Source organism: Colossoma macropomum, unplaced genomic scaffold (genome assembly GCF_904425465.1).
Source record: "Colossoma macropomum unplaced genomic scaffold, Colossoma_macropomum, whole genome shotgun sequence".
Lineage (NCBI taxonomy): Eukaryota > Metazoa > Chordata > Actinopteri > Characiformes > Serrasalmidae > Colossoma > Colossoma macropomum.
The window spans coordinates 23,081,664-23,096,439 of NW_023494796.1; the positions used below are offsets into that span (position 1 = coordinate 23,081,664).

General features: G+C 40.0%; 2 protein-coding genes across 5 annotated transcripts in view; both read right to left on the bottom strand.

The window, feature by feature from the left end:
* The window catches only part of LOC118816652 (striatin-like), a 63,708-nt gene extending 60,626 nt beyond the window's left edge, over positions 1–3,082 (bottom strand). For both annotated transcript variants that reach the window (XM_036583150.1, XM_036583148.1), the window contains exon 1: positions 2,712–3,082. In XM_036583150.1, the coding sequence (XP_036439043.1) occupies positions 2,712–2,924 (213 nt within the window). In that variant the 5' untranslated portion in view covers positions 2,925–3,082. The remainder of the gene's footprint in view (positions 1–2,711) is intronic.
* Positions 3,083–4,081: 999 nt separating this feature from the next.
* Positions 4,082–14,776, bottom strand: part of heatr5b (HEAT repeat containing 5B) — a 41,698-nt gene continuing 31,003 nt past the window's right edge. For all 3 annotated transcript variants that reach the window (XM_036583153.1, XM_036583152.1, XM_036583151.1), the window contains exons 31-36: positions 12,627–12,771; positions 11,263–11,535; positions 10,198–10,422; positions 9,137–9,288; positions 7,433–7,646; positions 4,082–6,183 (exon numbers count right to left, since the gene is read on the bottom strand). In XM_036583153.1, coding sequence (XP_036439046.1) covers positions 5,876–6,183; positions 7,433–7,646; positions 9,137–9,288; positions 10,198–10,422; positions 11,263–11,535; positions 12,627–12,771 — 1,317 coding nt within the window. In that variant the 3' untranslated portion in view covers positions 4,082–5,875. The remainder of the gene's footprint in view (positions 6,184–7,432; positions 7,647–9,136; positions 9,289–10,197; positions 10,423–11,262; positions 11,536–12,626; positions 12,772–14,776) is intronic.

Here is a 14,776-nt window from a genome sequence, read left to right on the forward strand (position 1 = left end):
ACCACAGTAAACAATTCAGAAAGTTTCTCAAGAACAGAGCATGTGAATAAAAAAATACATGGAGAACCTCAGCTGTCCGGGTAAATTACTGAGTTAGGGTCTTTTTTTATTCCTTACACAACTTTCCTTCCAATTCAGGCATGTCCAATTTACATCCACTATCTAGCTCTCCCTCATCACTCAATGTTACTAAGCTGGGAGGGTGAAGGCTAGCACAAGCGTTCTCCAAGACACATAACATCTTTTCAAAGTGCCACCAACACAACTAGGGATGCACTGATATGGAAATCCCAGGCCAATGCTGATTTCCGCTATTATACATGTATCGTTACATCTTGGGCACACAAAATTGCCTTCTGTAAAAGCCACTGCACACCGGACATGCCACGTCGCACAAAAAATCGAAACCATTGCTTTTAATTGATGTCTGCACATCTGCGCGTCACAGTGTGCTACTTCACATTTTCCCATTAATACACTGAATTAAAGCCAGAGTGAGTCAACGGAAAACCACAGTAGATCACATGTGGCTTGAAATTTACACAAAAAAGACAAACAGTCTTTTAGATAAACAGACAAAACGCATCAATATTTTACTACTAATAGTTATCACTTTACTGGTATATTACTGTTACTATTTTACTCTTTTTCAGCTTCTGTCTTTTAGCTTGAAAACAGCCACTGTGGAGAAGATGTAAACTGATACTAACGCTGAATGCATTATTTCATTCAATTTATATAAGCAGAGTGTAAAATTGAACCTAAACCAATTTCTATCGGCTCTCCCTGCCAGTACTTCATGCTCAACACTGGTGCTGTTGCCCCTTTTAAGGTGGAATAGGAACATTCGAACAAGAAGCTGGCGAGTTAGAAGCCAACTTCAGTTTTGTAGTTTTGATGCTGGTAGTGTTTTTTAAGCTACCGAAGCGTTATGTACAGAGCTACCTACCCAAGTAGCTGCAGGTTTTGCTTGCGTGTGCAGTGCTGTGGGAGACATTTTAGCTGCCCTGCTGTGGCACAGCCAGCTTTGTCTAAACATTAATGATGCTCTTCCGGCATACAGTAGATGCATCAATGAATGGTTTGAAATGTCAGCTAAATCTAAGCATCGGCAAATGTCACTGGACAGTTCAACACGCTTGGGGGAGCACACTGCTATGTCAGCTAACAGATGTCTGAGCATCCTGCTGAGTGACTGGGCTGAGAGGGGGGACCTTCCTGTCCACCAAGTGACAGGGAGGACAATTACGCTCTCTTGGACTCCCAGCCATGGATGGCTGTGGCATCACCACGCACAGCCTCCTGACAATACGGCCAATGCTTAGACAGGAGCCTGTGGATTAGTTAAATTTAAAATCTACTTTAAATGATTTACCAGTTATCTGTCGAGTGCGATTTATAATTTTGCTGTGTTCTTTTGACAAAATATGATTACATACGCACACAAACCGAGTTCAGCTGTATAAGCACTAAAGCTACACAGGGTACAGAACAGTCTCATTCTCTGGCTTACTGGCACATATAATGGTCAAATAAGGAACAGAAGGGAAATGAAAAAGCAGCACGGAGCAAAGTCTGCTGAATACGCTTAAACTGCCAGATTCGGTCGAGTGCAGTTTGAACAGTCATTAAGAAAGCTGCATGAAGGCTTTCAGTTTGTCTGACCAGGGTATGTCGCATAACAGTAGAAAAAAAAACATTTTAAAGGCCCATGACAAATCAGCCCATGACAAACAGCTCACACTGAAAACTAACCATCATTTTTTGTGACGCTGAGGATCTGGTACAAATGAAAAGAACCAAAGAAAAGATAAAAAAAGCAACAGCAGCAACTTCATATGAATTATTATAGTTACTATAGCATGTCGCAATGTTTACAAACTACTGTACAATTCTTTTTTAATGTATTCAGCAAACCTCTGAATTCCGGGACTGATACTGTCTAATGAGCAGTTCCACTACTTTACATATCTACTGTCTCATTTGAATATTCACTTGTTAGTTTCACCAACTTGTGATTCACGTACATAAATGGTGGCCTATTCGAATACCTCCTGGTTGATTTACGCATCACCTGGTCACTTCGACTACACTCCGATTAATTTACACGGGCGCCAGTTTAATCGAACATCAACTGACCAATGTTAATACCGTCTGATCAGCTGAGATAATCTACTGGTCAATTCGAAACCTCCTGCTTAATTTACACATCTGCCGGCCATGTCGAACACTGGTTCATTCTAAAAGGTTCTGATTAATTTGCATATCTACCGGTCTGGCCAATCCGAATATCGAACAGCTATTTCGAATACTGGTTCATTTGAATATCGAACACGCTAATTAAAATATGTACTGGTTCACCGATCTGCTGCAGCTTTCGAAGCACTTCGGCTTCGCGCACAGCTGATGGACTTCCGTCCGAAACGTCCTGTTTCGCTACAAACTTTGCGCGCTCACTACACCAGATATTTTCATCCAGCCTCCGTTTCATTAACCCAAGAACGCCGTCCCTGGACTCGGCTCTCGGTTCTCTAACTGTAGTCACTCCTCTGATGACTGATACACAGCCCACTGTAGTTGTAGCTTCGCTATCAAGTGACGTTAGCATTATGCTAACCAGTGCCAGCTAGCCCGCTCCGCACTTGGACACCTTTAAAACCTTTTTAAAAAACGAACCCGCGGTTTATCCGCACTGACCGGCTTTTACTGACCTGTAATTCGGCCCTTTCGACCTCCCACTGCGCCCTCTCCACCTCGAAACGGGCCCATTCGTGCTGGAGGAAGTGCAGGATCCCCGGGATGCTGTACTGGGCTCTGCCCGCCTCCCCGCCGTCGTTCTCGGCCGCCGCTCCTTTCACTCCCGCCTGCAGCAGCGAGTTGTTGTTGTTGTTGAAAAACACGCCGGGCCCTGCATGTTCGTCCATGGCCGGGCTCGGTCGCCGAAAAAAGAGCTCTCTCCAGCCCCTGAATCGCTCTTTTAGCCGGAGGGTTTGCTCGCTACAGGCTAGCCGAGGCTTCTCGAGCAGCGCTCCGCCGACACCTCACACCGCAGACGGCGCTGAGCAAACTCATTTTCTGACAGCCAGCTGTCACTCAGGCCGTGAAGCCGCCGTAGCCACGCCCACCGCTACTAGCGGAAAGGCACGATGGGATTTGTAGTTCAATAAGATCTGACGTCATTACGAGGCAAATATCAGATTTACAACAATAATAATAATAATACTAATAATAATTATAAATATTACATGGCAACAGTCTGTTATAAATTTACTTTGTCTTATTAGTGCATACATATAACACTGACACTGCACTTCTTGTTCGTTTTTTGTTTAGTTTTGCTGAAAAGCTCAAAATCAAAATCAGTAACAAAACAAAATGCATAAAAAACATGGTGAACTAAATGGTACTTAAATAGGCAAAATTATACTTTTGTTTATAATAAACAAAAATGCTTATACGTCTTTACTAAAGCAACAAGGTGCTCCTCAAATGTTAACCTAAATTCAGTACATCTGGGGCAATCACACTAGGGCTCCACAATGACCGGCCCCCTAAAATCTTTACTGGGCTCCTCATACAGATACTGACACAAGACTCACAGAAAAAAACAAAAATCTCCCTCATATAACGCCCTTCATCTGTGGTAACTGATTATCATGTTCGCAGCCTGCAACATAAACTATTTATTATTTATGTCTAAAATCTAATTTAGGTTGTCTAACGTAAACATAAATGAGAGCTTCAAGTTGTTTGACACATAACAATAGCGAGTAAACAAACAAATTACATTGGCCCATATTCATAAAGCTTATGAGATCAGAGGTGTTGATCTAAGATCTGCTCCTATCCGTAAGATCATCACAAATGAGAGAGAAATCTGAACCTAGATCAGCACTTCTACTCTGAAAAGCTTTATCAGTACAGACTTCGGGGGTTGGGAGTATACCACTAGTCTAGCCTGATCAGCGAAAAAGGATTGCACAGCACTGTAGACTCTTACCTAAATGGCTTCAGAATGTACAACGCAGCTCTTTTTAAATACACAACCAATCTATATGCACACAAATACAAGAACACATTATTCATGGGTAAAACTTTATTTTAATGATCAAGTCAAACAATATGATTTGACATCCAGTTTGTGTATATGGGTCCAGAAAAGACTTTGCATTTTGATCTGTGTCTTCGTTGTTGCTGCGCAGTACCGTATTTAACATAAAACAATAATACAACAAAAGGGCATTTACTAGACTTAGTGCAAACCAACCATTCGTGTTGTAACAAGGTGGACATCAGTGCAGTTTCACTGCGACCACTTAATGCAATGTAAAGTTTTTTAAACAGGTATGAATAAATAATCAGATGGAATTGTCTGTTATTTACATAAATCGGTTAAACTATGAGCGAGAACGAAGGCAAAAAGTAAAGACAAGTTACTAAGAGGTAAAAGATGCTTATATTATCAGAGACAATGACAAATGTTGAAAAGAGCAGAGCTAAGTTCAAGTTGCATATGCAGGCTGTGTATATCCACATGTGAATTTATACAAGGTGGAAAGAAAACAAAAACATTTCACAGTATATCATAGCTTTTGTGTTTTCTTAACTGTATTTCTTTGTACAGTGTGGGTGATGACAAACACAATGCATTATTTTATTAATTTTAATTTTTAGGTCCAAAAGTAACAGTTATATAATACCCAAGACTGATGTTAAGTCTCAGAAAACAAAGTTTGGTGCTATATAATATACAAAATAACGTTTAACTAAAAGGAGTGCAACTGTGAGAAAAAATACATGAAGCAACAGACGGGAAAAGGCTGTGATATAAGACATATACTGTACACAGTTTTGCATGTTTTTGGTCTTTACAGGATCAGGCAACGACAAACACATTAAGAGAAAGCAGAGAGAAAATAAAGAATGTTATGAGAATTGCTGGAAATGACATCGATGCAATGTGACTTTACAAAAAGTGCTTCCATGACAATCTTTTCTGATTAAGGTGCATTTTACAAGCATCAAACAAAAACTGTGGAAAAAATATAATTATGACAGCAGTAACCACATCCCTTTACCAGCACCTAAAGCATCTTAAAATGACAATTTCACTCTGACATTCACCATCACACATGATTGACACGATGAAATGTAAACCCTGGAATCCATATTTACAGAAGCAAACCTTTACCAGAACAGCATCTCTAAGAATCCAACACCTAACGAAACAACTTCATTTGATAAATAGCAGTAACTGAGGTTATTAATAAAAATATATCAGCTGAACTTTCCATGCTCCGCCCACAAATACATACCTTTGTTTCAACTGACCACTGGAAAGAAAAATTACATTTAACCTAATAAGTAGTTGCAGCAAACCCAGTTTTCTGTTTTTGAGCAAAAGACTGAAAAAAAGAAAAACTCAAAATCCAATCTGAATGCTAAAAAATGAAAATATGCATTAAAAATTATGTTTGTTGCTTTTACTCTGCAAGTTCAAACAGTTTGAGCAGCAGCAAACAAACACTGAAAATATCGACCATGTGAAACTATTTCCTGGTTTCAATGAGGAAAATTAGAAAAGCAATTTATAATTATTGTTCATGTCAGGTATCAAGAGAGGGTACAACAACCAGCAACTTTTCCATTACAGGTTTGATGTTACATAAAAACATGCCACCCCACTCCATACTCATTTGAACATATTGTACATATTTTGACAAAGAACACTGAAAAACAAATATTTTGAATTGTTTTTGATTACGTTGAATGGTATTTTTACCCATATGCTTCACAATTTGTAAAACCTAGAAACATTTCCTTCAAAAGAATACATCTGTGAGTGGAGCATGGACAGGTCAGTTGAGAACTGATCTTAGAAAAAGCTGGTTTTGAGTTTGATGGTGGGTGTGGCTTGCACAGTGGGTTGGGCCTGCCTGGCTGTGGCCTTGGCTTTGTTGCTTGCCTGATTGGCTCGGATGGCCGTCTCAAGGCGAGTCTTCAGCTCTGGTGCTGCTCCTATCACTGTCTTGAAGGCGGCGGGGTACAGGGGGCCAATACGCATCAGATTCTGAAGGGCAAAATCATGCAGGCCCTTTGAAGGAGGAGGGGCAGTGGAGAAGGCATTTTCATCCAGCAGGTAGGAGATCAGCGTGGGGACCAGGAGAGCCAGGAGCTGAACACCTAATGTGAAGAGAAAGCAAGAGGAACATTACATAAAATAAATAAAGTAGAATTTTCATATTTTCATAAAGCTGAATTTAGATAAAGAACAGGGAACACTGCACAAAAGCTAGCATTGTAGATAATGAGAAGTTTTGACCCTATGCTACAGGACATCACTTCATGTCATGTTTTACCAACACCCAGAATTAATCAGTGTCTCTAAACAAGCTTTTTTGCTAGGTGTTCTCAGTTACATGTTAGGTCTAACTGTATTTTACTATGTCAGAACACTGCACAGCTGAGATTCAAGCCTAAATCCTAACGACAGGGCTCACTTCTTCACTGTTAGGAATTCCATAGTCTTGATGAACAGTTTGGATACGTTAAACAATCAACAACTACCAAACAACGTTTAAAGTGATTGTCTAGTGAAGAATCACATTTACACAATTTCCCACTTATCCCAAATGTAGAAGATCAGCCATGAAATTTTGGTTCCTGAAATTTGCTTGCTTAGTTCTGCACTGGAACTTCAAAGCTAACGCAGCTAACAAATAATGTAAGCTATTAGCATTGCGCTAGTTATAACTATTGACGCAAATGTATACAATTAGATAGACTCATCTAGATTCAAGAAAACCTTATATGTTTCTCTGCCAAGTCTAAAATATGAGCATATTTGTTCTGTGTATGCTAGCATAAACGCTAATACAGTTAGTTTTAACTTCCTAACTACCTTATGTCACCTTACTTAACTTTTTGCATAACTGAAATATCAACATACTGTTATAATTTATATTTTCTTATACTGAATGATCATGATCAAGTGCTTGGTGACTTTATCTATCTATCAATACTTTATCTATAAATGTTTATTTAGAACATTCAGTTTACGAGATCAACTCTGTTCTTTTTACAATAGCAAGGTATTTACAACAGGATTAAAATCTCTGAGAACATCCCCTCTCTCTCTATTTGGGGTGGGGATATTTAGAGTGTAAAGCAGACTTCCAAAAACTCTTTATGAGACTGGGTGTTGGTGGCAGAGATGGACAGAGCACTCTTCAAATAAAATCATCATTCCTGTGCACCCTGGTCTCCTGACTCTCTTCCATGGCAAGATCAAAGATTTACATCAATCTATGTAACAAAAAAAATATGCTGCGTAATTAAAGGCAGTAGCAGCAACTTTGTGCATTTTTGTAGAAAACAAATATGAGAAAGCAGGTTGGGAGAATGATGGCCAGTCATGTTCAAAGCTACTCACGATTCTGCTCCTCCCCCAGGGCCACCAGGCCCTCCAGCACTTTGACCCCTTCCTGCACAGCCTGGAGCTCTGCGGGGGTCCCGGGCCGCGCACGCTCCACCCCCTTCAGCTTCTCCACCAGCAGAGGTGCCAGAGCGTGGATGTAGGGAGTGGAGAGAGCGCGGCTAGAGTGCTGGAACACCGAGAGCAGCAGCTGATAACACCGAGCTTGAACCTGCAGAGAGAGAGAGATATGAACTCATGAACGAACACATGAGCACAGAAGAGCACTAGTTATATCACAGGTTGGAACTCAGGGCTTTAATTCCTATGACTAAATCTTCAAGCAGTCCAAATGTTCTCAAAAGCCTAGAAGGCCGCCTACACTCTCTGCCTTTAGTTGCTGTGTTTACTCCTCAGAGGCACTGACAAACACTGAGTCAAGCAATCCCAGCTTCCTCCCTTAGGCCCTATAAATTGAATAGGCTTTAAAGTGGAGTTTAAAGCCCATACTATGATGAAAAATCTGTGCTCCTTCTCCAAATGTATTTGTCCAACCAAGACATTGAAGCTTTTGCACTGGAGCTACGAGGCTAATGTACCTAACAAATAACAGCAGCCTATAGCGAGTGATGCACCGATCTGATACATTGGATTGGGTATCGGCCAGGCATAACGGTCTACTTTTAGTACTGAGTTCTTAGACACAGTCGCTCTAAAATGGAGGTATGTCAGTCCAAAACACAATATCAACTTCTCACTTTTTTAATAAATGGAACGGAATGCTCTACAATACAGCTAATAATTATAAACGATCGCATTACAAGAAAAACTGTTCAAGGAGATCAGAAATTTGTTTCTTTGTGAACTGGACTGTGTGTTTCTCTATAAAGCACAGCTGCGTGTCAAAATAAAAGCAGCTATTAATAAAGTATGACTGCACATTAGAATACAAGCCTGTTGTGCTTTACAGGTTTGTCAGCTAATAACCATTTCAGACTTTAAGATCTAATGTAAGAGTTTAATGTAAGCTAAAATAATTAAATTGGGTGATTTTTGGTGATTTTGCTATAATTAAGTGCTAAAAGTAAGATGACTACAGTGATGAGTTCTAAAATAAATTAGAAAAAAAATAGTTAGACATGAAATACTTGTCCAGTGTGAATTAATTTAAAAACTCTTAATAACCAGAATTTCTTAAAATAGATATACAATGTTTTGGAATAAACTCTTCAAATGTAACAGCACATTATTTAAGGTAAGAGACTGTAGAAAACGTATGATGACATAAAATATAAAAATGATATAAAACTGAACATCAAATAGCTAAAAACAGTAGTTGTCCTCTTTAAGTCTGTACTTTTGTCTATTTTACAGATAACAGTATGTCATACAGGGCTAGAAAGATTACATAACAGCTCAACAGAGTTTAAGTAAAATGTGATGGTTTAGGCATGCTAACAATGTAAGCTTCCATTACTTGTAATGTATATTAGTCTTGCAGCTCCAGTGTAAAACTGAACACCTCTTGTCTGATCAACTACATTTAGGGCAAAGAAGAAATCATGAACATTTTTTAACCAAATTATCACTTTAAGCTATGCCTACTCTGCTAGATACTGCATGTTATATCCTATGTTGTCAATGAAAATCTTCGACATTCAGCTAGTTCAGAAGTCAGCATGGCCGTGTATGTGTTTTGAGAATGTGTGTGGTGTCACCTACCCATGGGTCGCTGGAATTGAGGGCGTTACGGAAGCGCTCCATGCAGCCTTTCTGTAAGGCGGTGACCCCTACCAGCTCAGTGCTGGCGGACACCAAAAAGAGGGTAATGGCTGTGAGCATGCTCACCTCGTCCATATTGGGTCTGGACTCGTCTGGAGGGGCAACAGAGACATGGTGTAATAGAAAGAAAATGTGATCAATTCTCAGAGTCATGTTTCATTTTTACCAAATTATTTTCATAAAGTTGTAACACAGGGACAAAAATATGCAGGCACTGTCACTGTTTAAATGCAATATTGTTGCCTGAAAACAAACTAGCTTAGTCAGCAGATGAGCTATCGTCTCTGACTTTACATCTACAAGGTGGACTGACAAGGTAGGAGTGTCTAATAGAGTGGACAGTGAGTGGACACAGTGTTTAAAAACTCCAGCTGCACTGCTGTGTCTGATCCACTCAGACCAGCGCAACACACACTAACACACCAGTGTTACTGCAGTGCTGAGAATGATCCACCACCCAAATAGCACCTGCTCTGTGAGGGTCCATGGGGGTCCTGATCACTGAAGAACAGGGTAAAAGGGGGGCTGACAAAGTATACAGAAAAACAGATGGACTACAGTCTGTAATTGTTACCTGTTATGTTATGCTATGTACTTTATTGGTCCTACATTGCTACCTAACTATGTCGAATCTGCGAGATGTGTTCAAACTGTATTTCATATATTCAGTATATACAGTCCAAGAAAATTTATGCCATTACAGTAGCTGTAAACAACTTTGTTGTATCAATACAGCTGTAAATGGATATTGCCATTTAAAAGCTGTATTTGAGTGTGAGTGCTTTAATCACAGAGCCAGTTTAAGGAACATACAGCAAAGGGTCAAAGGGTCAAGCTAGGAAATGTGTTAAAAAATGAGTGTCGCTGATCATTTATTGCATCAATGCTAAAAAAATGTAATACTACCACAAGAAAATTGGATATTTATAAGTGTGCGTCATCTCAGACAAACTATACATCAATAGACTGCTTTTTGTGCATATATGTATGTGCTATCTCACCAGGCTGGGAGTACTCCAGGACAGAGGCCAGACTGCTCCTGACCAAGCTGGTCCACTGTTGCTGTGTTTTCTCCACACGACCCAGCGGGGACGTGATGATGGTCTTAATGCCCTGCAGGGCGGCCGACACAGGCAGAGGCACTGAACCCTCAGGCGTCTTCACTGCAGTCTCCTTCAGCACCCCACAAATTAGGAACAGCACCGTGGGCAGGATGGTCATGCTCCCTGAATACATTAAAACCATTAAAGAAGACAGTGTCAGTGCCAGGCAATTGATACAATTAGCATTCTTATTAGACCCATAATAAAGAGAGAGATCAAACTTAGAGAAGAAATATGAAATAGCATGGCAAACTAGATGCAGAAATACGCAGACTGTCTTTCCAACCTACAGTTGTTAATTCTAGTTAAATTACCCTTTAAAAGTCAAAGTTATATTGTTGTATGTTGTAAATACTTTTTAATCACAGCTCACTGAAAAAGCAAAGAAATTCTGTTGGAAGCATGAAATCTTAACTTTCAATCCAGACCACATGTGTGTTCACATTTCTGTTTATTTTCAAGAGACTTGCTTTCAGTTTTTCCAAACAATCTGCAGGGATATTTTCCCAAACCTCTAAAATTTAGATTCACATTCAGTGAGATCAATGTTTGGACTCTGGAGAGTGCTGTTTATATGATGGAGTCAGTTTTGGTGGTCTACCAGTCCTGCATGGTTGTTAAGTGTCCCATTTTCTTTCATTATCTTTTAATAATTTTTTGAACTCCTGATTTTCACTTATTCCTTTGACTTTCCCCTTCATCTTATTTCTAATCTCTTCAGAAATATCTTCTGAAAAATGAATTACTGTCAAATATAAAATCATTATGCAATGTAAATCAGATGCATGCATAACTGTAATAACTAGGTTTCTAAGGGTTAGGATGCTGCTCAGATTAACAGAGTGTGAGTGAGCGTGTGTGTTCTGTGGGTGTGTGAATCCAGGATGTGACAGGCCTGAGTGGGAATGTGTGAATCAGTATGCGCTGAAATGTGAGTGCGATTGTGTGCAAGTATGTGTGTACCTGCTGGAGAACACAGCGCAGGCAGTTCGGCCAGGATGCTGACGGTGGCGGCCACCAAGCGGTTACTGTGCTCAGGCAGCTGCTGGGGTTTGGTGGGCAGGTGGCTGGGCGAGTCACTGGCCTTGGTGTTGACCTGAGGGAGGTGGCGCACCAGCAGAAACACCAGCAGCTCCATGGCGGCAAATACCAGAGACTTGCCTGGCTGCAGCTCCCCTGTGTCCCCTCCTTCTTCCACTACACACGCCGACTCCTTCTCCCCACCATCTTCCACACCTGAAAAACGAAGAGCAGTTTACACCTGAGCCCAGAACTTCTGAGGTTGGGATTAATAATCAAGGCAGTCTGTGTAACTGAGTGGATAATGCGTATAACTGGTTATGTAATCAAATAAGATGCAAAAGCTAAAAGCACACTGTGATCTATAGATTTTCTGGCTCTGGCATAACAATGTCTCATGAAAGTACAAATTAATGGTGAAGAATCAGGAATTTGATGTTTAAAACCAAACCTAAAAGTGATGAGTGAAAAATGACATTTACACAATTTCTCCCTTACCCCACAAGTACAGACTGCTGCACAACTTGTAAAACCAAATTATTTTTAAATACATTTTAAGATTGCAACCGAAGAAGACAATAACCATGTCAACTGCACAACAACACACTCAAATATCTAAAATCATCTATTAATCATTATTTAACCCAAATGGTTTAAAATTAGACAGGCATACACTCTTTGAGACTGCACAATCCTTGCACGGTCATTCAGTTCTGCTGTCCTTTATCAGGACCACAGGATCGCTAATAGCAAGTCAATTTTATTTGGTGGACTATTCGGAATAAATTGAATACACAAGGTGGCTCTTTCCAACCCATCTTTAGAGTGAATCTTAACATTTTATACATATAATAGTAAAACAAAAAATCAGTGGTGTTATATAAATATATTAAAATATATTTTTAAGACTTTATAAGACTTTTCGAAGATATGTGGCAACCCTGAATTAATGAATCAGCAGAGTTGAGTAGTAACAGAACACATAAATCACATAATCAGGATACAACATAAATGTAACTGTATTCTGTTCTAGTTACAGAAAAAGGCAGCAATCAGATTACATGTACATTATAAAATAGGGTGATTATTAATAGGATTACATTTGAACCACTCTTATCACTCATGATTTTCTTGCCTGTGTGCTAAAAATTTGTCAGCCAATATTTTTTTCTTACGTTCATGTAGTAAATATTACTTTTCGTCTTCGGTTTCTTTTCCTGCTGTTCAGGCGTTTTAGAGAAAGAAAAACACTGAACTGTCAGGACATGCAGTAGGAACTGCAGAGTGAAAGTGTAATATCTGCTTACTCTTGGAGCTTCTAAGCTGGTCCAGATGGTCATGGGCTGATCGGATGGTTTCCTGCACCACAGCAGTCACCTGCAGCTGGACACTGGGAGGGTCCCGCGTTAACAACAGTCTGTGCAGCACGTTCAGCAGCTCCACGGCAAGCAACTGCAATACACACACACACAAATAAATACATTAATACGTTATACACACACAGTTATAACTTACACAAACACATTAGGAACTGTGCCATGTCTATGTTTGCTATGCTTGAATCAAGTTTGATTCTTTAGTTTACATTGGAGCTACAAGGCTAATGTTGCTTATGTTGCATAGAAAATAATACCAATTTAAAATGTGTGTATTACATGTATAAATCATCACACTTGCCTCTCAAAGCACCTCGAGCTATAAGGTAATTTCAGATTTTTTTTAATTGCTGGGCATAATGTTATCTATATAAGGGCACAATAATATGTTGCATAACTAAAACAGTAAAAGCAGCCACATTGAAATGTGAATACTGTCTGTACTTCAATCAGTTTTTACAGATAACAGTAGGCTTTGTCATACAGTGTCAGAAATCACATAAGCTAGTGTATCTGAGTGAGCCAGTCTGAGGCAACTGTGCAATGATTTAGACATGCAGTTTGCAGAATGCTAAGACCCATTACTTGTTAGCTACATCAGACTCATTGCTTCAGTGCAAAACTAAAAAAGGACAAACATGCTAAACATCTAATGATACACGATGATTTAATAAGTAACGAGTAAAAACACACTCACTGCTAAGATAAGCATTTTTAAACAAAGTGCTTAGATGACTATGCACAGTCTTGCACAATACATGTTATATTTTTACATATACAGTGGTGTGAAAAAGTGTTTGCCCCTTCCCGATTTTTTATTCTTTTGCATGTTTGTCACACTTAAATGTTTCAGCTCACCAAACAAATTTAAATATTAGACAAAGATAACACAAGTAAACACAAAATGCATTTTATATATGAAGATCTCCAAACCTACAGGGCCCTGAGAAAAAAGAAATCCAAACCTACAGGGCCCTGTGTGGAAAAAGTGATTGCCCCTAAACCTAATAACTGGTTGGGCCACCCTCAGCAGCAACAACTGCAATCAAGCGTTTGCGATAACTGGCAATGAGTCTTTTACAGTGCTGTGGAGGAATTTTGGCCCACTCATCTTTGCAGAATTGTTGTAATTCAGCCACATTGGAGGGTTTCCGAGCATAAACCGCCTTTGTAAGGTCATGCCACAGCATCTCAATCAGATTCAGGTCAGGACTTTGACTAGGCCACTCCAAAGTCTTAATTTTGTTTTTCTTAAGCCATTCAGAGGTGGACTTGATGGTGTGTTTAGGATCATTGTCCTGCTGCAGAACCCAAGTGCGCTTCATCTTGAGGTCACGAACAGATGGCCGGACATTCTCCTTCAGGATTTTTTGGTAGACAGCAGAATTCATGGTTCCATTTACCACAGCAAGTCTTCCAGGTCCTGAAGCAGCAAAACAGCCCCAGACCATCACACTACCACCATATTTTACTGTTGGTATGATGTTCCTTTTCTGAAATGCTGTTTTACTTCTACGCCAGATGTAATGGGACATACACTTTCCAGAAAGTTCAAATTTTGTCTCGTCAGTCCACAGAGCATTCTCCCAAAAGTCTTGGGGATCATCAAGATGTTTTCTGGCAAAACTGAGACGAGCCTTTATGTTCTTTTTGCTCAGCAGTGGTTTTCGTCTTGGAACTCTGCCATGCAGGCCATTTTTGCCCAGTCTCTTTCTTATGGTGGAGTCATGAACACTGACCTTAACTGAGGCAAGTGAGGCCTGCAGTCCTTTGGATGTTGTTGTGGGATCTTTTGTGACCTCTTGGATGAGTCGTCGCTGCGCTCTTGGGGTAATTTTGGTCGGCCAGCCACTCCTGGGAAGGTTCACCACTGTTCCATCTTTTCACCATTTGCGGATAATGACTCTCACTGTGGTTCGCTGGAGTCCCAAAGCTTTAGAAATGGCTTTATAACCTTTTCCAGATTGATAGATTTCAATTACTTTGTGCAGCATGATGTCTAGCTTTTGAGGATCTTCTGGTCTACTTCACTTTGTCAGGCAGGTCCTATTTAAGTGATTTCTTGATTGAGAACAGGTGTG